The following is a 26,185-nucleotide window of genomic DNA, read 5'->3' on the forward strand; positions in this document are numbered from 1 at the left end:
GTAAGTACTGTCCATTCTCAAAGAGCAAAAATTTTATAAAACCCCTAATATGTCATTATATCTTATATCCATAAAATGTACATATGGTTATTTAAATGACTGAAAACAATCTTAAAACTATAGAAAAGTCCAATTGTTTTAGTCAGTTTCTTTTCTTAGTTTTCTTTTTTCCCCCCAGGTAACATTTACAGAACAGAACAAATTGATTTTAACATTGGGAAGAAAGACACTGCTTTGTAAGCTGGCACTATCCAATAGAACTTGGCTATGATGAATATGTTCAGTAATCTACACCACCCAATATAGTGGTCACGGCCACATGTGGCTATTGAGCAGTTGAAACGTGGCTGGTATAACTGGGAAATTAAATTAAAAATAGTATTTAAATGCAATTAAACTAAAATAGTCACATACTACTGTTGGGCTCCCTTTTTGGACAGTGTGGCTTCAAAGATTGACTACAGGAGTATTGAGCTGTAATTTGTGATGTCAAGCTGCATGGCATGTTATTAATTTTCTTAGTCAACTTGAGAAATTTCAAAGGAGCATTTTTTATGAATCTTTTAGCAAGTTGTATATGTATCAATGGATCTGTTGACCTTTGAGCTCCTTTCCATCTTCACATCACGAGTCTTGAAGCTGCTGATTCTCACTCCATAAAATTAAGATCTGTCCATTTCCTCCATCGTGGCTCTCCTTTCAGACACTGATCTTTGACTCCTGTGTATCTGTATACACACACATACACATTTAGGAAGATCAAGGGAAACAGTAACGGGGCTGGTTCACCTGGAGTGTTCCTGCAAGTTACTATGAATAGAAAGTGTGAGCAAGCAAGACTGCGTGTGCTCTCACTCTAGTCCCTTGGGGAAGGCGAAGTCCTATTCCTGCATCACATGCATCAAGTCCAGCTGGAATCTGCTGAGCCTTTTGCATGTTTCTGTGATTTGACACATTTGTTTTTTTCTGAAATAGTCCTTTTACTTTAGTTATCAGAATTGCTCTTTCAAGAGACTTTTAAGCTGCTTCTCCAAAATCTTTATCTGACCTTTTGTCCTCCTACACTGACCTGACTCCTGAGCAGTCCCTTTTTTTCCTTTTTTATTAATGGAGCTGTTGTGTGTACGTGTATGCAGATGTGTATACCAAGGGCAAAGATACTTCTGATGAAATCAGGATCATTAAGGTGGTATTAACAAGAGCAAAGGAAGTAATAGTTACCATTTGTTGGGCAAGTACTGGGTGCCAGGTACTGGGCACCTTTCTTCTAAAGCATTATAAAGGAGTTAGTAGTATTCCAATTTTATAGGTAAGCTAACCTTAATCGAAAGCTGAGTAACTTGTCAAGGCCACACAGCTAGACTGTGGAAGAGCCAGATTTATTCAACTCTAAAGCCCGTGGTTTTACCAACTAAATAATAATTAGGATGTAGAGGGGGAACAGTGTTGTGTGTGATGTAAGCATCCTTGTTTTCATTTCCCCTTTTCCATTTTCATGGTAGCCTTAGCCAAGTTGCTTAGCATCTTTCTTTCCCTCCCTCCCCCTTTTGTTTGCCCTCCCCTGACCCCTCTCCAGTCAGGGTCAGCTTAGGCTCCTAGGCCAGGGCCTAGACACAGGGGAAGGCTCTGACTGTGTGTGTTTGGTCCAACAGTGTCCTGGCTGGGTTTGGGGAGAACCCGCTGAGGATGGTAGTGCTGAGCCTGGGGACAGAGGCGCCAGGCCCCGGGCGCAGAGTATAGCACCTACGGAGGCAATACATACAGGCCAGGCACGCGAGTCCGAGCCCAGGTGGGACGAGTCAGGCTTGGCGTCTAGCTTTGTCCAGCGAGGGCTATCTGCTGGCACCATGGGCTCCAGCGCTGCCCAGTGGGGCAAAGAAAGCGGATGTATGAGGATACGTGGCCTCCCAGATGGAAATGAAGAAAACTTCAGGCTTGGCTATTTGACTTTCTCTCCTCCCCCAACCCCCACCCCCCCAGCCCTGGCGCGAAGAGGGGGCTGGCTAGGCCCTGACTGTTGAGGGAGCAGCAGCAGCACATCCTACACACACCTCCCCGGGCCACAGGGGTTGTGGATGGGGCAGGGACTGGGGAGACCACTTGCTTTTGCAGACATGGGGGCATTAGAGCTTAGTGATGGCCCCACAGCTCACACTCCACATGTTAAGGCATCGTGGTTAGACGGTTACTGATGGCGATGAAAGGACTGACCAGGGGCAGGTGAAAGCATCCCTCCTTCTAATTTCTAATACCTTAGCCATAAGGAGGAAGAGTCCTCCCATATGTTAATTTGGTACTACCCCTTCCTCCTGCCTTCCTGGAATGCCAGACTATAATGTCTTCCTAAACCGTCAGTAACTTTTTTCACCCTCCCCCCATTAGTACTGTTTGTCAGAGAATGCTGTAAGCTCATCTGTAGAAAATATGTTACAAGGTGCACGTGTTTGCTTTTATCTTTATCACCTCATTCCTCAACTCTGTCACTAAGGTTGTTTGTATATTTGAAAAGCCGTTCTTTTTGCCTTCTGACTACATGCCCCCTGCCTCCCCAGTTTGACTTTAGTCTGCCCTTTTCATTCAGGATTGTCACTTTTCAAGTCTCTACTATGTTACATTATTACCATTTTTTAAAAAAATTTTTTTTTAATGCTTTATTTCTAGGAGAGAGAGAGAGACAGCGCGAGCAGGGGAGGGTCAGAGAGAGAGGGAGTCACAGACTGAAACAGGCTCCAGGCTCCGAGCTGGCAGTCAGCACAGAGCCCAACGCGGGGCTCGAACCCACGAACCGCGAGATCATGACCCAAGCGAAAGTCGGACGCTTAACCGACTAAGCCACCCAGGCGACCCACATTATTACCATTTTGTTTACTTAGTAGTTGTTAAAAATGTTAATGCCAAAGACCCCTCCATTGTGATGGAGGAGGGCACTAAGATAAAAATAGAGATTGATGTTCATGGAACACTTAGTAGATGTCATATATTCTTTATGTTAACACACTTTATCAAAAATAGCAAGAAAGTAGAACTTGGACTGGAATCAGTGGGCATCTGTGTGTTGGGTGCGGGAGAAGGATATGAATGAAAACAGATGAATCAAAAATCACTTCTCAACTTTCCCTAAAAGTATATCTAGTGTCTCTATTGTTTTGTTACATTCTTAAGGTATATGCTTGCTGTTGTATATTAAATAATCTTCAGTGTTGAGTTCTGAGTTTTGATACTTGTTTATTGTACAACCAAAGCAAGATTTAGAGCATTTCCATTTACAAGAAAGGTCTTTCTACTTTTTGCAATGAAATCTTTGTCATTTCCATTTGGCTCTTGAATCCATCCATTGTGCTTTTTTTTGTGGGGGGGGATTACATTTTTTAGTTCTTTTTTAAAATTTCTTTAATGTTTTATTTATTTCTGAGAGACAGAACGAGAGAGAAAGCCATCATGAGCAGGGGAGGTCAGAGAGAGAGGGAGACACAGAATCTGAAGCAGGCTCCAGGCTCTGAGCTGTCAGCACAGAGCCCAACGCGGGGCTCAAACCCATGAACTGTGAGATCATGACCTGAACCAAAGTTGGACACTTAACCAACTGAGCCATCCAGGCGCCCCTACATTATTTAGTTCTAACATTTCCAATGGGTGGTTCTTTATGTCTTCTGTTTCCAGCAACTTTGTTTCTTGGCTGAAGCTTTCTAGTTTCTCATTTGTGGCAGGTGTAATTGCTCTTTGGAGATCTTTATCTTGGCCGCTTTCAAATATTTGTCTGATAGTTCTGAGATTTCTACATCTTAGTGTTGACATCTGCCGATTTTCTTTCTCATTTAGTATGAGATCTTGTTCTTAGTTATGAATGCTTTTTTAATCAAAATTTGGACATTTTCATTTTATGAGACTTGATCTTATGTAAAACTTCTGTTTTAGCTGGCTTCAACACCACTCTGGCCAGGTGTTACCTGGGAGGTGGGGGCCTCCTCATTATCACTGGGTGATGGTGAAAAGTCCTGACTCTCTCCACCAAGCTTCCTTTGACACCATCCCAGGAAGGAGGGGGCATCTCATTGCCTAGGAGAGGTGGATGTCCAGCCTCCTCACATCAGCTCAACTGATGTTGCAGGGGTGGGGAAGTGGCCTTGATAATAGTGGACAGATCAGAAATTGTGGGCTCCCTATGTGGCTTTCTATGCCACCCAGACATCCCAAGGCATGGTTTTATTTTTAAAAAAGAAAGACCTAAGGAAAAATCAGAGTAGATCACATACAGTAAAGTAAAATAGAGTTTCATGAAACATGGTTCAGTTTATTTATTTACTTCTCTGTGCTTGGCATGGGTTCACAGTATGAAATCTTTCTTATAATATCATGGTTAAAAATATATGAGGGATGCCTGGGTGGCTCAGTCAGTTGAGCGTCTGACTTCGGCTCCGGTCATGATCTTGCAGTTAGTGAGTTCAGGCCCCACATCGGGCTCTGTGCTGAAACCTCAGATTCAGGAGCCTGCTTTAGATTCTGTCTGTCTCTCTCTTTGCCCCTCCCTACCTCAAAAATAAATATTTAAAAAAATTTGTTTCAGTCACCAGTTTAAACTACCCACTTATCTCTGATACCTGAATCCTCCAATTATATCTGCTGTTGTATTCTCATGAAAGACAGGAGTTAACATTTGTGCCTGAGAGCTTGTCCAAAGCCTTTCCCCACTCTGACATGGACCTATGGAAGTTAAGCATGGTTTTAATTTCTGCTGTATTTAGATTGCCTGGTCCATTGATCTTGAGTAGGAAGGAGGAGCGTTGACTGTGGCGATTACACTTAGGTTCGTCTTTAGGTGAGCAGGGTTCCCTTGTAGCAAACTGTTTTTACAGAGGCGAAATCCTCTCTAAATGAGTGAGCCACGGTGAGTGTACTTCATGTGCCTCAGAGGAGACCCTCTTCTGACACAGCTGCATGTGCTCTGAATATCTGGCTCAGATGGACTGTCCTCCAGGCTCAGCTCTGGTGGCCATGTGGTGGTTACCAGGGCTACCTCTGGACAGACTCTGGGGACAATGGAGTATTTTTGGGGTTCAGCCTTTCATGTCTCTTTTCACCAGCAGAGTGATTTTCTCCCCAGTCCCCTCGTAGTAACAGACGGTGAGCCATCTATTACTGGTCAGTTGCAGACTTTTTGGGAACAGACATGTCATCTTTTAATGCCCCTGGTTTGGAAATTTGCATTTTACCCCTATTCTTTTTGATAGTAGTAAAGGACTTCAACCTGTATGTAGAATGTTAAGCTTTAAAATATATATAACATATAATTTATATATATCATATATAACTTATAAATATGTATTTATATATAATATATATTGTATGTAATTTATAAATATTAAATATATATTTATATAACACATATATATTTATATATAACATATAATTTATAAATACATATTTATATATAACTTTATGACTTATATATAATACTTGTATTTATATTATATATGTTATATATATATATAATATATATGTAGAGAGAGAATACCACATATAGCTGACCAAGGAGACGTAGCTGACGTCTAGTCTCCACAGAGCCTGACCAAAATAGTACAATCAACCATAATTGAGCTCGTGTAAATTGCCTGGGAGTGGGGGAGTGCAGCAAAAGTAGGTGAGCCCCTCAGACCCATGAGGTGTTCCTTGATGTTTTGTGGAGGGCGCTAGAGTTCTCAGATCCTGGTGTCCTCCAGGACATGGATGCACTCTATCCTAGAACAAGGCTCAGCAAACTTGTTTGGTAAAGGGCCAGTTAGTAAATAATTAGTTTTTGCAGTCCGTTTGGTGTGTCACAGCTACTCACCTTTGCCATTGTACTACAACAGCAGCGTAGAAAACATATAAATAAGCATAGCTGTGTGGCAATAAAACTTATGGACACTGACATTTGAATTTCATATAATTTCAAAGATCACAAAACATCCTTTTTAGTCCCCCCCCCCCCCCCACCATTTAAAAGTGTAAATTGCTTTTGACTCATAAGGCATATGTAAACCGGCAGTGGGCTGATTTTGGCCCATGGACCCTAGTTTGCTGACCTGCCTTTGTAGGTATGTGCTGGACAGGTTCCTTTGCCCAAAGAGACATTGTTCCCTATCAACTAGCTTAACCCAAGCTTGTGCTTCTTAGGCATACATTTCTGGTACACTTGGTCTATTTTCATGTTAAAGCATTAGCAATAGCAATATGACCCCAATAGACACAATCACATCCACTCATGCATAAATTCTTATGAGTGATCTAGGCACTTTTCTGGGCACCAGAGGCTCCTCAATGAATAAGAGTTACACCCTCAGATATTCACTGTATCATCTAGATTGATTCTACCTCTGATAACATTTTCCTTGATAATAACATGTATTCATAATGTACTTCCTCCTTGTTAAGGTATTGCTATACTTATTCAGCTTTTGAAGTCCTAATGGGAGTTCTGATACCCAGAGCAGAATATTTTGCTAGGATTTCAGTTTTCATTTTTATCCTTTAGGAAGAGCTAAGCAACTATATATTGTTGATTAAAGTGCTATCATGTGTCAGTTTGGAATTGTTCATCTGAAGTCCCAGAAGAAACCTGACTTGGTGGTGTCACAGGTAAAGGAATTACTTTACTCATGTAGCACCAAGTCCAGAGGCAGGTAGTTAAGAACATAGTTTGAGCAGCTCAGTTGATGGTACAGCCATTGTGGTTCTTAGCCTCTTGGCTTTCATATTTATAGCCTGTGGTCTATAGCAATTCTAGATACCACCTCTCCATTCAAGGTGATGAGATAGTGAGAAGGATGATACAAAAATCTGTCCTCCTCTGTCACTTCCAGAGCTGCATTTTTCCACATCAAACTTCTGCTTAGGCCCCATAGGCCAGAATATGTTCACAGCTACATGTTGCTGCAAGGGAGGCTGGGAAATTGTCTTTGTGGGCACATTCCGAGAAGTTTCCAGGAGAGCTTTGGGAAGTGTTTCCCACAAAGAGCAATCTCTTGTGATGCCCAGATTACTTGTACAGGGGAGTGCTGTGCTGAATTTGAAGCCAGAGTATGATAAGACACTTCATTAATTAAATACATTTAGAGTATCCGCTATGTGGGTATTGTATAAGAGCGGTATGAAACAAGGTCTGTGTTTTCCATAACTTTAGCAAAAGCAGGACATATAAATGAAATTGTAAATGATCTATCTCCATTCCAATAGATAATGATGGGGATTGAAGTACATTTGTTTCATGTATTTGTTTAGCAGTGTTTATTGGATGCCAAATACATACAGCTGTTTAGTCTCTATAGACACACAGACAAGACAATTTCTCCTCTGCAGAAGGCAGTCAGGAAAATCAGTTTCACAACAGTCCTCTGGTTCTGTGACTTAACATAACTTTGAATTATACAATTAGATTGGAAACCACTTTTATTTGCCTTTTTTGAAAAATAAAACCTGTAAGTTTTCCTATGAAGGGAATGGCAGTGAGTAGGATTGAAATGGTATCTTTCCACCATGCCTCTGCTTAGTCTATAATGATTGAGTACTTACAGTAGGCACTTGGCTAGGCACTCGGTTTGTCAAGCTTTAATGAACAGTCAGTTGCTTCAGTGGGTTCCTAGTCATCGATTAGGCTGACATGTTAATATATTCTTGAAATGCATGGTGTATATATACACGGGGTGGCTGGGGGGACATCGAGAGGGGGAGAGAGAGCAAATAAGAAAAAGCGAATTGTCAACATTGCTTAGAGAGGATATAATGGTTGCAAAATCAGTTAAAGCTTCACAGTGGAAAGAATAGATTATTTATTTTGCTGAGGGATCATCCATGAAAGTAAGGGAAGAGTAGATTTTGTAAAAATCAATTCTGTCAAAGTGGAGAAGCCCAAACCTCTCAGGAACGACAAGCAGCATCTGTGTGGTGGCAGAAACCCTTGGTGCAGGATCCAGAGCAGCCCACTGGACCCTGGGAGTATTTGCACAGCAAAGCCCAAAATAAAGGAAGCTTCACCTTGAATGGGGCACAGTCCCTTGTTTCCCTACAGGGAGAGTGTGGTGTGGGCGGGGATCAGAAGACCTGGAAGCTGGGTGACTTGGCAAGTAGGATGCACCTGTTCGTGCCAGCGGAACCTACTGCCAGCACACCCCTTGGTTCTCTCGTCATCTTGAGACAAAATGCCTGGCACTTCCTCCTGGTTTGTGACTGAGCGAAGTCCCGTCATAATGGGACCTCTCAGAGGTCGGGTCCAGGCTCACTTCCAGCAATGAAACCCCTTTTCTGCTAGTCAGACTGGCCTCCACCACCCCCCCCGGCCTTTTTTTTTTTTTTTTTTCAGAATATGCCTTTTCCAGCAAAATTCTAAAGTAATACAATACTATCGAGCTATCTTTTTTTTTTTTTTTTTAAGAAAACATGTTTTGGTTGAAAAATCACAATGAACTTATTGAAAAAACTCTCAAACTTGTGAATAAAGTATGATTGGAGGAGCACCTGGGTGGCTCGGTTAAGTGTCTGACTCTTGGTTTCAGCTCAGGTCATGATCTCCCTGTTAGTTCGAGCCCTACTTTGGGCTCTGCGCTGGCAGTGTGGAGCCTGCTTGGGATTCTCTCCGCCCTTCCCCTGCTCACTCGGTTTCTCTCAAAATATCTTTGGAATCTCTTTCCAGTTATGGAGGCCATCTGGGGGAATGAAATGAGAGGGAATGGGCTGTTTTTAAGTTCTCTTTTGTTCCAGAATATACATAGCATAAAATTTATCATATTAATACTCTTTAAGCGTATGACTTAGTAGGATTAAGTATATTCACATTGTTGTGCGACTATCCCCTGTCTGCATCTCCGGGGCTTTTTCATCCCTAAGTAGCAGTTCCCCATTCTCTCCTCCAGCTCCTGGTCACCACTGATTTACTTCATCTGTGTGAATTGACTACTCTAAGTACCTCCTATAAGTGGAATCCTACAATATTTGTCCTTTTGTGACCAGATTATTTCACTTTGCATGTCTTCAAGGTTAATCCTTGTTGTAGCCTATATCAGAATTTCATTTCTTAAGACTGAAAAGTATATTGTATGACTGAAAAGTCCATTGTATGTACCACATTTTCTTTCTCCATTTATCAGCGGACATTTGGGTTGTTTCCACCTATTGGCTATTGTGAATAATGTTGCTGCGAATATGGATGTACAAATAACTGTACAAGTCCCTATTTTCAGTTCTTTGGTTGAATTGCCAGATCAGGTGGTAATTCTGCGTTGAATATTTTAAAGGAATCCCCAGCTGCTCCCGGCAGCTGCACCATCTTAGATCCCCGCTAGCAAAGCACAAGGGTACTGGCTTCTGAGGGAATGGGTTTTTCCACCTGAGAAAGAGCTAGTGCCTTTGCCCTGGCATCTCAAAACAATGCAAAAACCTATGCATTGGCAGTAAAAATGTCCGTTAACTTTTTTAAAGGACTACTGGTCAAATCTGTTTTTGTTTTTAATTCTTGATTTTGAAGAGCTTAGTATTAGCAACTTTAATGTGAAAATGACTGGAGCAGCCCTTGAGAGAAAGACTACAAACAGCTTCCAGTAACTGGACCGTAACTAGAAATCAGTAAGGCATGGTGTGGTCTGAAAGACGAGGGAAACAGGAAGAGGGTCTCCAAGCTGACCTGTGAGATGCTGAGCCCATTAAATTGAGTAAATAACTTGAGTGAAAACAAGAAAGGGCAGTGATGAGGACAGAAAAGAGAACTCAAACAGGGGCACCTTTTACATGATGAACAAAGAAATAGAGGTCACAGCTTGTAAAGAGGCCATTTGAAAGTTGCTTGATTTGTAAATATTAGGGACATGAAATTTCAGGGAAAAGCAAAGCCTGTCAGAAATGGTTTTAAATAAATAAACCCAGGCACAAAACCTAAATCAACTACTGGGTCTGCCGGCAAGGAGGGAACAGCTATGGAGGATTAAAATATTTGTGTGAAGAAGGTGGCTACGTGTGTAGAAAGTAAAAAAACCAAAATCTGTCTCATGTTTAAGGTTCTCTTACATTTTGAATGCTAGGTATTTACCAGCAGAGAGAAGTTTCCTTTTGATTTAAGGCAGGACTGTATAAAGAGAGGAGATCGCAGGTTCGTTTAGCAGCCGAATAAATTTATTATTTTTTACGGTCTCTTTATTTTTGGGAGAGTGTGAGTGGGGGAGGGGCAGAGAGAGGGGGACAGAGAATCCTAAGCAGGCTCCATGCTGTCAGCACAAAGCCCAACGTGGGGCTCAAACTCACGAACCACAAGATTGTGACCTGAGCTGAAGTCAGATGCTCAATCGACTGAGCCACCCAGGCGCCCCTGAGCAAATGCTTCTTATGTGCCAGGTTTTAGACTGGGGAGAGGAGGTCATGGAGCTGACTAAGGGCCTGCCTTGAAGACCTTGCAATGGCGGTAGGCGAGGTATACAGATCAGTGATGTAGACCTGCTCACTACAGTGAGGCAGGTGAAGCACCAGGGTACTATGTGCATGGACAAAGCATAGACCAAGAAGCATGGTTCTTGGTCTGGTATCCAGAAACTCCTAGAAGGCTTTCTGAGCGCCTGAACTGACACATTGGGTGAGTGGATCTAGCCTCCCCAAGGGGGAAGTAAAACGGGTAAAGTAGAACCCCTTTCTAGGAGGAGAGATCAGCATGAGCAAAGGTGAAGGAAGTGTGAGAGTCCGGTTTGGTGGCCAGCTGTTGAGAGAACAGAAAGTACTGGAATCTCCCAGCAAGTCAGTGGTATTCTGAAGCTATAAATTTCAAGGCAGCCAGGGATCAGTCTGGAGAGAAAGATTAGAGCTATATATTTTTCTTCCTCTAATGTCCAAATCCATCCTGTGCTAATCTCTCATCTCCTTTTATAAGCAAACCTTTTTTTTTAATCATGATTTTAAAATACTGAATAATCATTACAAATAGGCCATTCTTTGGAGATGGAAAAGCTGTTTGATATTAGCAGTAATGAGCCTCTTACTCTTATAGATTTTGGCTACTAAATTCTCTTTCTACATATACCCGAGTTGGCACTGCTGTTGGTTCTCCAGGATCTACTCAGCCTCTGCCTTCTTGAATACTAGCAATGTGGTTTGAGGAATTTAGCAGAAAGATCAGCTGTTTAATGGTGATGCTATCTCCACTGGCAGGGTTTTAGTTCATTAATAGGTATGTGGTTCACTTCCGGCTAATGGGGGAAAAAATGAAAGTTTGGAAGAGGATTACGGGAAAGAGAACCATGACAACCAAACTGTTACTATTTCTAGATAAGAACCAGAAGCTTGTAGCTTGAGGTGCCATGAGGGGACACAGGCTTATGATCTAGGTAGTGTTCTGGATAGAAGGCTGGCAAGATGAAAGAAAAAATCAGAATCCTCGATGGATCCTCTACTAAGCTGGCAAATCCAAGAACTCTGAACTTGTACCATTATTGGACTTCCTTTTCTGAAAGCTAACAATTTTTCTTACTGTTTAACCTACTTTGGGTTGCTCATCTGAAGCTTGAAATCATCCATATCCTAAATGATGCTTGATCTGTGACCTTCAGTAGACAACTGCCTGACTTTTTGTGACTCTGCGCCTTGAGACTCCTCTCCCTTATCTGTGAAATGAATGTAATTATGTCTCATCAAGTATTTATGAAGATCACTTGAGATGCGGCATAAAGCCTGAGAGAGGAGGTGTGAACTAATACATGTTGAACATTTATTGTATACCATGAAATAGGCTGGTTCTTGGCTCTAGGAAGCTTAGAAGCTAGAAGAGAAATTCACAGATAATTTTCATATTGGAAGGTATAAATAAGGCCACGTGGATATGGACAGATAGGCAAGATCATTCATTCAGTATTTCAGTACTTCCTGTTCTAGCCACAGTGATCTGGAATGGGGTGGGGGCAGGGGATGAGGAAGAGATTAAGGAAGGCATATCTGAAGAAGTGTTCTTAAGCCAAAACCCGACAGATGAGTAGGAGTTAGGTGAGGAATAGGGAGAACATTTCAGGCAAAGAAACATTATGTACAAAATCCGGGAAGTGTGAAAGAACTCGATGTGTTCAAGAAGTAGGAAGTGTGAAAAGGAAGTGTGTGGTCAGAGTACAGTGAATGAAGGATAATGTGGGTGATGAAGTTGGAAAGGTAGAAAGAGAACAGATAATTCAGGGCCTTGGTGGTCACGTTATTTGAATGATCTAGATATAAAATGACGCCATTGGGAAATTTTAAGCCAAGGGGTCTCACAATCTGAGCTTTACTTTTTTTTTTTTTTTTTTTTACTGGGGTTTCAGGTCTCGGGCGAGGAAGAGCAGTTGGGCTAGTCAGCAGTGTGGCTGAGAGACGTGGCTAGTTGGGACCGGGGTGATGGCAGTGTAGATGGAGCTGCATGGATGGATTTGAGCAGCACTGTGGGTGTAGAGCTTGCTGGACCTGGTGATAGATGGAAGGGATGTGGTGAATCGTGGGGAGAGTCCTGCCAAGGATGACTCTTAGGTTTCCGTGGAACTGGAAAGGACTGGAAAAGGCATTTTTGGGGGCAGTGGTAGAAAGCCCAGATTCAGTTTTGAACATGTGAAATTTGACATATCTGGGATATGCTGGAATTGGGATGCTGACTTCCAGGTGCACTTAGGTCTGAAGCTCTTAACAGGTCTATCGAGGCTGTGGTTAAAACGTGGGCATCAGCAGCAAGTTGTTGATTGTATCTGAGGGTGGGAATGGATGACTCCTGTTAAGGAGAGCATGGAGAGCAGGAAGGGAGCCCCTGCCTCACTTCTGGGAAGCCAGCCATCATCTCTCAGGTGTCACATACTCTCTTGGAATCCTGGTAAGAGGAAGCCCTGACCTGAATGGGGTGTTGAGTAAGGGAAGAATTGTAGAATTACAGCAGGTGGCTAAAAGGGAAGCATGCTGAGGGTGGCTCAGTCAGTTAAGTGTCCGACTCCTGATTTCTCATGGTTTTTGAGATCAAGCCTCACATCAGGCTCTGTGCTGGGATTCTCTCTCTCCTTCTCTCTCTGCCCTATGCACGTGTCCTTGCCCTCGCCCCCCTCCCCCACAAAAAAACATTTAAAACCATATATATGTACATATATGTGTGTGTGTATATGTGTATATATATATGAAAAACATATAAAGGGAGACAGACATGCCAAGAATGGGAGGCAACCAAAGATATTGAGTAAAAGGTTATCAATGAAGTAGAGTCCTGAGTGGGATGGAGGAGTGAAGATTCTGGCCCTGAGTTCTCTGAGGCCTAAGAGAAAGGGATAAGGAATTTAATTAAATTTGAAGGGGTGGAGTCCCAGGGAGGTGAGAGAATTTACTACCAGAAACCACAAAACACACACAGATGTATTGTGTGCATGTGCACATGCACACCCAGCCTCACACACGCCGGGTGGTCCATGGAGGTCATCTGTGGAAATCGAATGGTTCCTGTAACACTCACTGCTGTTTCTTGGATGAACACTGGGTACATTGAAGGGGCTCAGTAAGTATTTCTTGAACAAATAATTATGCTCAGAAAATGGGCTGTAGATTTTATTTATGGTCCTATCCATGTTAGAGGATGTGGGTAAGGCAGGAAACCATCAGAAGGCCCTGGGCTTGACTCCCTTGAACCCTCCACTTTGATCTTTCCTTCTCTTTCATGTAGCCATAATAACTCTGTTTTAAAATAACTTGTCCTTTTCTCTGCCTCTTCTGTTGGACCATAAGATCTTGGAAGGGAACATCTGTCATATATAAATCCATGTTTCCAGGATCTAACCCAGGGGATGGCACATAGTACATGCTCAGCAAATAGCTGTACAGTCAGCGCATGCGGGGGTACTTGAGTGGATGCTTGAATAGACTCCGAGGAGGAGGGAATGAGTGCTTATCCAGATGGAGGCAGAGACAAGAAGCTGAACTGCAGAGGTTGAATTAGTTGCATGTGTGGGAGGCAGTAACGAAGTTGCCTGATTTGGTAATCTCATCTGTGATGTGGGCATTAGTAACTTGCTCAAGGTCAAACAGCTTGGAACTGATGGTTTCAGGATTTGTGTTGAAGTTTTTCTGATTTGAGAGCTCGGTGTTACCTCTACGCCATGCTCCCTCCTTCCCAGATCATTTCCCATCATTATCACACCACCTCTAAACTTGCCACTGCTTTGTTTCTTCCCTCAGAGGCCGCATGAAATACTGTCTTCATGGACGCCTTCTTTGCAGGACTTGTTTTCAATTCTATTTTTCCTCTTTCCCAGCTCTCCACTGTGGCTTGAATCCACGGGGTATTGATCACCCTGCCCGTGCCGAAGGTATTAAGCTACAGATCGAAGGTGAAGGTGTTGAATCTCAATCCATTAAAAACAAAAATTTTCAGAAGGTGCTTGACCAAAAAGGAACCCCCAAGCGACTGCCAGCAGAAGCTGAGACTGCTAAGGTAGGTAGGAATCCACTAAATTATGGAGACTGTGAAGGTGCAGCTTTGATATTTTGTGGTCCAGCCACAGATAACGGATGGTGCTTTCACTGCTTGCCAGTGTATCTTCAATTAAACGAACACTGACTGCTTCTGGGTTCTAGGCAACAATGAAAATGTTGACTGCATCCCCTTTGGAGTGAAACTCAAACACGTTTGTGGTCCATGTCCTGTCATGAGTATGGTATAGAACGGGCTATTGAGAAGGATGCCTTGACTTAAAGGTGAGAGATGTGTTTGCCAGGCTCGCATTTATCATTTTATGAACTTAGGCATGAGTATGAGGCCTCAGATTCTTCTCCTCCAGGATGGGTATCATTAAAAACTCCCTCCACCATGGGTTGAGCAGATGAAATAATACCATACATTGGAAGGATTGTGTAAAAGGCCCAGGGCTGCATGTGCATAAGGATCTTTGGCTGACAAACACTGTTAATTAATCACTGATGTTTTATTCAGTATATACATGTATTCCAGATACTGTTTTAAGGACTCTTGATGTATTGGCTTACTGTGTCCCTGTAACGTAACAATTCTGTGAGATAGACAATCACAAACAGAACTCCGATGAAAGATATAATTATCCTACTTCGTTTTAGGATGTTCTTTTTCATTTTTAGTCTTAGATGTAGGTACATAGCATACGCTGGCAAAATGGGACTTGGAGGGTGGTGATCCTTTAGTAAGGACCACCTCTTCTAAAGGTTTTCTGCAGTGGAAGTGGCACTTGATGGATTTTTGTGTGAAATTAGTGAAGATGCTCGTGTCAAGGGCACAGTTGAAGATGTTCATGTTAGTTTGCCCCTTGGAAAGTGAAGAAACTAGTTTTCATGTGGCATTCAGTTTTTCCCTTGTGTATTTTCTGCAGAGGAATTTCCTTTCAAATGTTTGCCTGAATGAATATGTGCGTGCCTTGGAAAGCAAATGTTATGGTCAAGAAAAACTTGAAGTAGAAAGGCCACTTTGCTGTCCTCTAGGAATCAACTCCCTCCCCACCCTAAACGTCTTCCAAAATCAAATGTGAATGTCTCTGCCTTATCCAGTCATGAATAACTACTATTGTTACTTCCCTTCTTTAGTGTAGACAATTAAAACTGAGGGCGTTAAGTGCATGCCTATGTGTATTGTAGAGTTGGGAAATGATTAGCAAAGATATTGTAGATATTTTTGCACTAGACATTTTAGTGGAAAGAAATTGCATCTCCTAGGAAATTGGTCAATGGTTGAAGTTTGGTTTGTGAGGAGAGTTGGAAATAAAGTGAGCCCTGTTATATTTAAGCCTCATCAATCTCTGATGCTACACAGGCATCTTGAAAGAGCAAGGGGAAAAATGTGTGAAGGATCTTCTTTAACTGGGAAGATAAATAGCTTGAGTCAGATCTTTTTTAAAAAAATGCTTAAAATATTAAAAAGCAGAGTGGAGGAAAAGAAAATTGTTGATATTTGTCTGATTTTAATTCAACTTTAAACATTCCCAGATTATCTTTTATTGGAAAACAGACCAGTAATATAAAGTTTTATTTAAATCTGATAGGATTTAATTCTGAATTATTTGGAATATGTGCTATTGTAGTAATTCCTGAATTTCACGTTGTTAGCCTTTGCTTTTGCCTCTAGATCACTTTGTTTGCTTTGCTGAAAATCTACTTCACTGAGAATGAAGTAGTCTAGAATGACCCTTTCCTCAGGCATAGTCCATATATTGGAGACTAAATTCATTTGAATTATCCAGATCATCTACAGTGAAAGGGGTTGAAGGAATTCTGAGTATTTTCACAGTGATGTCATATTTAGATGTGAACAGACTGGAAGATTTAGTAGAGCTTAGACAAAGTATTTATTCCCTTTCTTCGTGGAAGACCTGATGACAATGGTGGTTGCTGGGCAGACAGAATTAAAAGTAAGTACCATAGTGTGATTACTACAGATACTTAGTGTTACATACACCGAACCTTCTGTGCACAGTGTGAACTTGTTTTGTGCGTGTACAAACACATTTAAATGGTTTTTGTTGCCTTTAGAGGGTTATTGGAGTTGCAAGTTTTTTTTTCTTGGGTAAACAATTGGATGTTGGGTAAATTGACCTACTCTAAATTAAAAAAAACAAAAACAAAAAATCTCTGGCTAGAAATGTATGCTTTTAAAGGCACTCAGTAATGTAAATTGGTACAGCTTTTCTGGAGGACAGTCTGATAGTAGTTATGAAAATTTTAAATGTGTATAACTTTTAAGCCCATAATTTCCTCTCTAGTAGCTTGTCCTAAGAAATAGTCATCCAGATGTGCAGAAATGCCTGCAGGACAATGGTCGCTCTGGTGTGTTTTATAATATGAAAATGTTGGGAACAACCCAACTGTTCATTCCTAGGATGCTGGCTAACGGTACTATGTATATTCACGCCGGGAAATAGAATCCTACCTTTATATGGGTAGAGGAGACCTGTGGATTCATCGTAGTCTGTTCATACTGCTGTAACAAAACACCATAGACTGGGTGGCTTATAAACAACAGAAATTTATTTCTCACAGTTCTAGAGGCTGGGAAGTTCAAGATCAAGTTGTCCCCAGATTCATTGTCTGATGAGGCCCCACCTCCTGTTCATAGATGGCCATCATGTCATTGTGTTACATGGTGGAGAAAGAGGGACAAGGGTGCTCTCTGGAGCCTAATCCCATTTGTGAGGGCTTACGGTCATGACCTAAGCAGGTAAGAAAGGCTCCACCTCCTAATACCATCACAAAGGGGGTCAATATAGAAATGTTAGCAGAACATAGACATTCAATCTACAGCAATATTTATGTGGGAACATGAGTGACAATATTCTAAAGTGAGGGGAGGAGAAGAACACAGTGTGTATAGCATGTCCCCATTTATGTAAAAATTTTTTTTTCTGAATAAAGATGTCACTGATTCTGGAAGAGTTTATTCCACAGTATGAACAGCGGTTTACATCTGGAGTTGAGATTATGGGGAAAATGTTCTCTTCACTTCCGTTTTGAGGTTTTTTTGTTTTTGTTTTTTAATGATGTGCATGCTTTTAAGTGTATTGACTTCAAGTCCCTTTTCAGATTGCTCTATTAACTTGAGTAGCTCAACCATGACTTTCCTATTTGAGTCAATGTTGGGCCTTTTAGGGTGCTGTATTTCCTGCCATGGCTTCCAATTCTTGCTGGTAAGTTATTTACCAAGGAAGTAAATTCTTTGGGACTTTTTGCCTACATGTGCCTTGACTTGTGCAGACCATTTGCTGAGGTGCTTTTGTTTTTGTCTCTTACTCTCTTATTGAAATTTTTGAGATGTAGCCGCTCTGACCAGTGTTACGTTACAGTTCAGTTTGACTTTCTATCCCTTTGCTACTGATTACACAAATCAAATGGTTCCCCCATCCCCCCCTCCTATATGCACTTTCTTGTTTGCCAGTTTCACACAGGGAACCTGGTTCCAGCTTCCCATCATGCCTGTGGGCCTTGCTACTTTGAGTCAAGCCACATTGGGTTTTGAAACCAATTCCTCCCCGTGACACCTGTTCCAGATCCCCAGCAGGCATAGTGAGCTTCGTGCCACCTCATTGCTGTGGTTTTCTGACACCTCAAAATTTCTCTTCTGTGATTTCAAGCTTAGCTTTATATCAATTTAAAAATGCATTTTGCAGTACCTTTGAGTTCTAGAGCCTGAGAAACGGGGGAATGTAGCATGAACTTAATATACCACCTTGACTCTGGAATTTATATTACTTTCATAATCTAAAAATACATATCTTTCTCTCTACTATCCTTGAAAAAATTATCTTTTTTGCTTCTCTTAGAATGTGATTTTGGAGCTCTAATCCTCACAAGGCTAGGATTCTAGTTCCAGAAAGAGGCTGTCTGTGCAAGGAGATGCCTGTAGCTCTTACCAAAGAGAAACCAATAGAGAACTAAGCTTACTTTAAATTAAACTTTATAATGGGGCAGCATTGAGTCTAGTTGGGGAAAAAATGGAGCCAACTGAAATGTTGGATCTGCAGAAGATATTTACCAACGTAAATTCTAAATGCTTATATGCACTTGGGACTCGAGAGAGTACACATGCTGTAGCAGGGGTGCAGTTACAAGTTCACGATGAGGAAACAAGGAAGAAAAGCCCTGTTAATTTAATTTTATTTTACAGTTGGATACAGGGTAATAGATAGGAAGTATAACCTTTTTATCTCCTAGGGAGGTGCAGAAATCAAAAGGTACACTTACAGGGGAATTTACAGCGAGCACAGATGAGATCCAAGGTGGTCTTTTTAACACAGCCTCTGTTTCCCATCAATTTATTTTTATTCTTCCTCTTTTTACCATTCTAGTGATGGAGGCCCAAGGCCAACTCCTAGTCCTGCAGACCAGGTGTGCCCACATAGCAGTTTCCAAGTAAACAGCCCTATGAGAGACTAAGGTCCTTCCTGGACAGGCACCAGCCTGAGGTTTGTTCACCCTTTCCTCACAAGTAGTGAGAAGCCAGAGAGAAGGTGCACTAGTAGAGTAGAACCTGACCTGTGTTGTGAAATATGGGTGAAGCTCAAATATGCAACAGTTAGGAATGGAAGCAATGAAGTCTTAGTACCTTGAGCCAAGGTTTGGCAGCAGACCTCCTCAGGTGTGTTCAGCAGCCTTCTCCTTAGAGTCAAGATTTATGTTTTGGAAACAGGTTAGAACAATACATTGGAGCCAAGTTTATGGGATGTGAATGCTGGAATAAAGAGTGTAAATTTGTTTTCTACCTGCACTGCTCAATATGGTAGCCACTAGGCATATATGACTATTTAAATGTATTAAAACTGAATACAGTAGATCTACTTCCTTAGTCATACCAGCCAAGTTTCAAATGGGCAGTTGCCACATGTGTCTAGGGGCTACTGTTTTGGATAGCACAGACCTAGAACATCACAGAAACTTCTGTCAGCCAGCACTGCTCTGATCTGTAGAAAGCTATTGATGGGGCATGTGGGTGGCTCAGTCAGTTAAGTGTCTGACTTGTGGTTTCAGCTCAGATCATGATCTCACGGTTTATGAGATTGAAGCCCCCCATGTTGGGCATCGCGCTGACAGCATGGAGCCTACTTGGGGTTCTCTTCCTCTGTCTCTGCTCCTTCCTAGCTCATGTGTAGGGCATGTGTGTGTGCATGCTTGTGCTCTCGCTCTCTCTCAAAATAAACTTAAAAAAAGCTATGGAAGTTCTCTGAGTATAGGACTAAGATGAAAAAATAGTATTGTTAACATTCTCTTTGACTCTTGTCCTTGGGTCTTGGAGGACATGTGCATCAGTCATAAGAAAGGTTGAAATAGGAGTCTGTTTTGAGAGTAATGTTCCCAAATCCTCTGATGGTTGGGATTTCCACTTCCATGGCAACTTTGGCTGTGGCAAAAATCAGCCTGTCAGCAGGCAGCCTCCTGGCTGCTCCCTGTTGGAATTCTGGGATGTATTCTCACCAGTGGCCTAAACACAGCAGTGGGAAATGAGAAACTTTTGGCCTTCTAGACTTGATTTTCTAGGTGCTCATAGGAAACTCCCTTGCTGTGTTCTTATGACTATAAAATTAGGGTTTCCTACAGTCCCTATTTTTTTCTTGCCAGCAATGCTAATTCACTAGAGCCTGTAAAGTGGTGCAGGGTGATAATGAAGAGTCTTGGTGGCTTTTTGAAGATGGCATTTTGACCGTCCCTCATACATGTGTGACTGCCTTGTATTTTTTTCAAATAAAATATGTATCCCTGTTTAGCAGCTAAGAAAACAAAGCATTCAAATGAGTTGCCAAAACTTAGTTTCTGGCTAACAACTAGAGAAAGATGGCATTCAAATGTAAGTCAAATGACTCCAAACCCAGGATTTTATATTCCCTTGACATTAAATCTACAAATAAGTTATTTATTGGAAGAGAAGATGTAATCTATTATACTGAGAATCTAGCCAGCTAGGCAGAAAATGAGGTTAAAAAAACACTGCACGTGACCTGTATGCCTCAGAGAGAAACACAGAAAATCTTGATCTCTGTTTTATATAAGGGAGAAGCAATGCCAGGATCTACAACAGTGAATACTTGCCTGCATTTGGCTTTGGGATACATTATGTGAATCTTTGGCAGCAGATAGCCTTTTCTCATTAGGCTAATATTAGATTTAGTTTGTATTTCTTTGGCAATGAGTTAAAGGAGCTGGCCTGGAACTTGGTGCTGGAGGCAGGAAGAGGAGAAAGCCTGGTGCTTTGGATAAGCCACAGGCGGATAAATGAGAGTTGACTAGAGGTGGCTGGTGGACGTTTGTTAACTACGAGCAAGAAGCATTCATCTGGGTTTAAAACAGAAAACTGAAAGAATTTTGACTTGGGTTAAAAGGTGAAGGGTGGATTGTATTTAACCTTGATCCAGTCACATTGCTCAGCTGTTTCGGAGAAGGTCTGTGGCAATTTGGGGATAGAATGATCTAATTCTTGGCTCTGTATTTCTTGGCTTGGGGAGGAAGCATGTCTCCAAAAGAAGCTGCCAATCCGATATAATGTCACCAATGATATGAAAGGACATAATGCATGGGAAATGTAATGAGAACACACTTTAAGAATTGTCAGAAGGGTCAGAACAAGAGAGACAAGCCAGAATGACTTCATGCTATATGAGTTCCAGGGCCCTGCCACATATATACTGGGCACTTGGAAAGCTCTCAGAAGAAACTATAGCAGGTCCGTATTTGAAGAGGTAAGCATTTATCACTGAAGGCTTGAGCTCTGAAAAGTGTAAGAAGTAGGGAGTATTTGCACCATAGACTCATGGTGTGATCCACAAAGAAGGAAATTTAGGGAGTATCTGACCACCTAATTTATAAGTAAGGTAACTGAGACTCTGGGCTTCTCCAAGATTTTGAGGCCAGTAGTGGCCCAGTTTAGTCTCAAATATACTTCTAATACATGGCCAGTGCTTTTTATTCTATTTTGCTGTCAAATTTATATGAAACAAGTTCTTGGAGATATTTGGTTAATGGCACTTTTCTGGTGTAGTAAGACTATAATGTGTGCCATTTGAAGGTACAGAATGAAAGGTGCCATTCAGGGGAAATGGAGCCTGTAACAGCAGGTGGATCAGAACTGAGTTAGTTTCATTGGCGGGCCTCTGGAGGAGAGAGTGTTTGAGTTCTAGGGATGGCTTATCTGATGGCTCTCTTCCCCAACACTCTTCTTTTCCAGTCTGAAACTCTAAAGATCAGTAACCCACCATGGAAGCGTTAAAGAGTCCTTAACAATCAGACCTGAGACATTTCAGGATAGTATGCAACTACATAAAGGCAATCGTACATCTTGTGCCTGAGAAAGAGACAAACATGGGTGGGACTTAGGACAATGGAGAGCATCTGCTGTAGTTGTGATGACGACTCCTAGTCCTCAGTGAGTAAGGTTGGAAAAGCTTAGAAGTATCTAAGAGCCTTGGTTAACCCAGCTGGGTAAACTCAAGAAACAGGTAAAGTAGAGCCACACATTCAAATATGAGGAGTAAGATGAACATTAGAGGGCAGTGGAAGAAAGCAGGGTTTGGGCTTTGACTACAACCATAGCTTAAGGGCTGTTGCTAGTTCCTAGGGAGGGGCATTGTAGTTAAACAAATACACATCTGATGGGGCTCCTGGATGGCTCAGTCGGTTAAACGTCTGACTTTGGCTCAGTTCATGATCTCACGGCTCCTGAGTTCCAGCTGCACATCAGGCTCTGTGCCGGCAGCTCAGAGCCTGGAGCCTGCTTCAGATTCTGTGTTACCCTCTCTCTGTGCCCCTTCCCTGCTCAAGCTCTTTTTCTGTCTGTCTCTCAAAAATAAATAAACATTAAAACTAAAAAAACAAGTACACATCTCTGAGCACATAGTCTTACCACCCCCTCTATCATTCCACATACACATCCTAAAATAACTTCTTTATAAAATGCATGTTTAGTAAGATTTTTAAGTGAATCTTTGCTTTCATTGGTATCCTACGTTATAGTTGCTGTTGAGCTATGACCACTTGAGATCAGGTGACCATTTAGAATGGGGTTTGCAAACTTATGAAGGAGCAGATGGTAAATCGCTCTGTATTTTTTTTGGGGGGGGGGTGTTGCTATCCCCATGTGACTTGGAGGAAGTAGATGAATTTCACTGAGACAGTGAAGTGGTGGACCTGTAGCTGAGTTACATGTCCCCATGTCCTCACTGCTCCATATCCCTCAGCTGTCCTCTGCCTCTGCGGGTTGCTAGTCAGCTTGGCTTCTGATGCCACACACCCAATATGATGGAGAACTGTGGGGAGGGGTGGGAGGTCAAAGGGGGACTTCAAATCATTGTAAATGATTCTCTATAATTATACAAATGAGCACAGTGTGTGTTCTATTTAGACATAAAGAATATTCCACTGTGTAAAAGATAGAAAATGCAAATGACATATGCACTTCTGTGGTACAGAGGGAGTGTTCACCAGTATATCGTGTTCATTCATCTGCCCCTCCTACCTGTTCTGAAAGCCATGAATGTTCCGTCTCCACCCCCCTCACAGGTCCACATCACCGTCTCTCCTCCGGGAACCACCTCAGGAGCCTCTTAACTGGCTTCCACCTCACTTGTCCTCCTGCAGTTCACACAGCAGTAGAGAATCAGAGGACGCCATTCACCTGCAGGGTATCCTTAATGGTTTTCCATAGCACTCAAGGAATCCAGATTTTTACTTACCATGACTGATAAGACCCTAAGATCTTTGAGCCTTGCTTGCCTTCTCAACTTTGCCACATAGTAGACTCTCTTCTGGTTGTCTGAGCTCCAGACATACTTGTCTTTCTGTTTCTTGAATATACCAAGGTCATTCTGTCTTGAGAGTATTGATACCTGTCATCCCTCCTGCCTGTATTCCCCCTTGATCATTGCATGACTGATTCCTTGTCATTTAGGTCCTAGCTCCAAGCCCAAATGTGCCTCTCTAGAGAAGCCCAACCCTAACTAAATTAGTTCCCAAGTCACATTCTGACATCACCGTCCTTCATAGAACTTCTTCCTATCTGAAATCCCCCTGTTTATTTTCTGTGTTTCCAGTAAAAGTGAAACGCCTTGAGAGCAGTGATCTTGTCTGTCTCAATCCCTGCTTGTAGCATCAGTACCTGCTATAGTGTCTAGCACATAATGAAGAATGCATTTTTGATAAATGAATCAGCTGATGTGAAACAGAAGTCTCTTGCCTCTGAGTCTTCTTGTCTTTTGCCTCATAGTTACTTCATTATCTTTAGCCTCTCTACAAGTGAACAGAAAGATAAATCTTGCTGCATCCTATAGTGGTTGACCACGTGAGGGGAATATTTCTCTGAATGGTGAAGGCGAGTGGGACCTCATCCACATGGTGAGCAAGGAATACTTCCATAGCCAATCAACTATTCTTCATCCTCAGAAAGTCTAGATTATCTCTAAGCCAGAGCAAATAGCCGTTTAGTAATCTCTTCTAATCCAGGGTTGGCCAAGTTAGACGGCTGGGTTCTTTCACCCCCACCTGTAACTCTCTGTCCTTATCCTCAGCATAAGCATCCATTGAGTCTCCTGATTTCTACCCTATTTTCTCGAAGTCAAAGCTTGAAGGAAATGGAAAGCAACCGCTTCTCCTTAAATGATTAAGAACTTCTGACTTAAATTGAAAATCATGCCACCAAATACCAATCAATACCTAAAACATTTTCAGTTCTTAATGAATTAGAAATAGCTTTCAAATGTTGCTTTCACAGGTATATAACCTTAGGCATATACTATCATAGTCTGCTTGGGTTATAGCAATAACAAAATACACCTAGTCTATATTAGGTGGTTTAAACAGTAGATCTACACCTCTCAGAGTTATGGAGTCTGGGAAGTCCCAAGATCAAGTTGCCAGCCAATTGATTCCTTGTGAGAGTCCTCTACATGGCTTGTATATAGGAAGCCTTCAGGCTGTGTTCTCACATGGTCAGGAGAGACTGAGCTCTAGTCTTTCTTCCTCTTCTTAAAGGGACATTAATCCTGTGTGGTTCCACCCTCATGATCTCCTCTAAAACTACCTCTCAAAGCCCCATCACCAAATGCCATCACATTGAAGTTAAGGCTTCAAGATAGGTATTGAGGAGGACACACAAACATCTGGTCCATAACATATACTAAACAGGCATTTTGGCCAAAGCCAAATGACTATTAAATCATTTCGCTAAAGTTGAATATCACTATCATGGAATGAATGATATCTGGCTAGCATACAAGAATAAATCTGAAATATTCATAAGAATGCCTACTTATTACAACTTAATTAAAATTATAGTGAGCAGATTTTGTTTAAAATTGGCATTGTGGTAAGTGGTAATAATTTCTCAGAGCTGTCAGTTCCTGTGGTTTTTATATTGTACATTTATGATACTGAAAATGTGCTCTCTTTCAGCTGAGGTCAGTAATGGAGCAACCTATGATTTTGTCAAGCTCTTGTCACTACAGGGTCATGCTAATGGTATTCCATGCCCCCCCCCCCCCATCTTTAAGTTTCCTTCTTCTCCAGTAGTAACTACTAAAAGAAGGGTTCTACTCTTGCGCTTGCCACTTTGAGAGTTAGGAGGCAACTTCTTTGAAACAAACCCATAAACTAAGGCTTTGGATTGTACTTGAAAAAGCTGCTTCTTAAAAATTCTCAAAATGAAGCTTAATTTTGTTGCTATCCCTTGTGGTTTTCTTTCTTAAGGAATGTTTTCACAATATTCATTGTAAAGCAGGATTCTCCACTCAGCAGCCAGAATGGTCTTGTTAACGTGCAAGTCAGATCATGTTATTTATCCACTCCATGGTTTCCTCAAAAGCCAATGTCCTTTAGATGCCCTACCAGGCCCTGTGTGATCTGTCCCCTGGCATGTCACTCATGTCATTTGCATGTCATCTACTACCACACTAGTAGCAGCTCAGGCTCTTCCCACCTCAGAGCCTTTGTATTGGCTGTTCCCTCTGCCCACAATTCCTTTCTCTCAGGATTCACAAGCCATGCTCCTTCATCTTCTTTAAATCTTGGCTGCCTAACCTTCTCAGTGAGGTTTACATGGGCTCTTCTATTTAAAGAATGACCTTTTCCCCAATGCCCCTGATCCCCTCCCCAGCCCCAGTATACTTACCACTTGCTAAAACCATGTATCAGTTCCTTATTCATTATGTGCATCACTATCCTACATGAGCATCCATCACAGTGTAAACTCCGAGGGCAGGGACATGTTTTGTTCAGTAATCCCATGACTCATAACCATGCCTAGTATGTCATTGGGTGCAGCCATTTTATGTTTATGTGAATTTTTGTAATATACATTCATATATTTGTAGTATACATTTGTAGTTTACATTCATCATTTGGCTGATAAAGTTTTTATCTTGTGTGAAGCAAACCAGGGGTATCTTAATGACATGCCTAGGTTTTTTGGAAAGGGAATTTTCATATAGAGACAATAAACCTAAAGAACCCCCCTGTTTGTGTTACTGGTGATGCCATGGAGAACAGATATGTAAATAACTTTGGTCAAATGATCATTAATTGCACACAAGTTTGGGGTTGCCAAAAACACAGTTGAAATGGCATTTGGCTACTTGCCCTGCCAAAAACCAAGGTCAAGGCCAAATCCTAATAGAATTTTGACCAAATGCCACAACCAAAGCTGGACCTCGGCACCTACTCATTCTTCATATAATTAAGCAGTTTAAAGCCTAAT

At 41.8% G+C, this 26,185-nt stretch overlaps 1 protein-coding gene across 3 annotated transcripts in view; it reads left to right on the forward strand.

The window, feature by feature from the left end:
- Positions 1–26,185, forward strand: part of SAMD12 (sterile alpha motif domain containing 12) — a 398,489-nt gene that overhangs the window by 24,983 nt on the left and 347,321 nt on the right. For all 3 annotated transcript variants that reach the window (XM_039227211.1, XM_039227213.1, XM_039227212.1), the window contains exon 2: positions 14,253–14,431. In XM_039227211.1, the coding sequence (XP_039083142.1) occupies positions 14,253–14,431 (179 nt within the window). The remainder of the gene's footprint in view (positions 1–14,252; positions 14,432–26,185) is intronic.

This window comes from Hyaena hyaena, unplaced genomic scaffold (assembly GCF_003009895.1).
Source record: "Hyaena hyaena isolate Hyena2069 unplaced genomic scaffold, ASM300989v1 scaffold_26, whole genome shotgun sequence".
Lineage (NCBI taxonomy): Eukaryota > Metazoa > Chordata > Mammalia > Carnivora > Hyaenidae > Hyaena > Hyaena hyaena.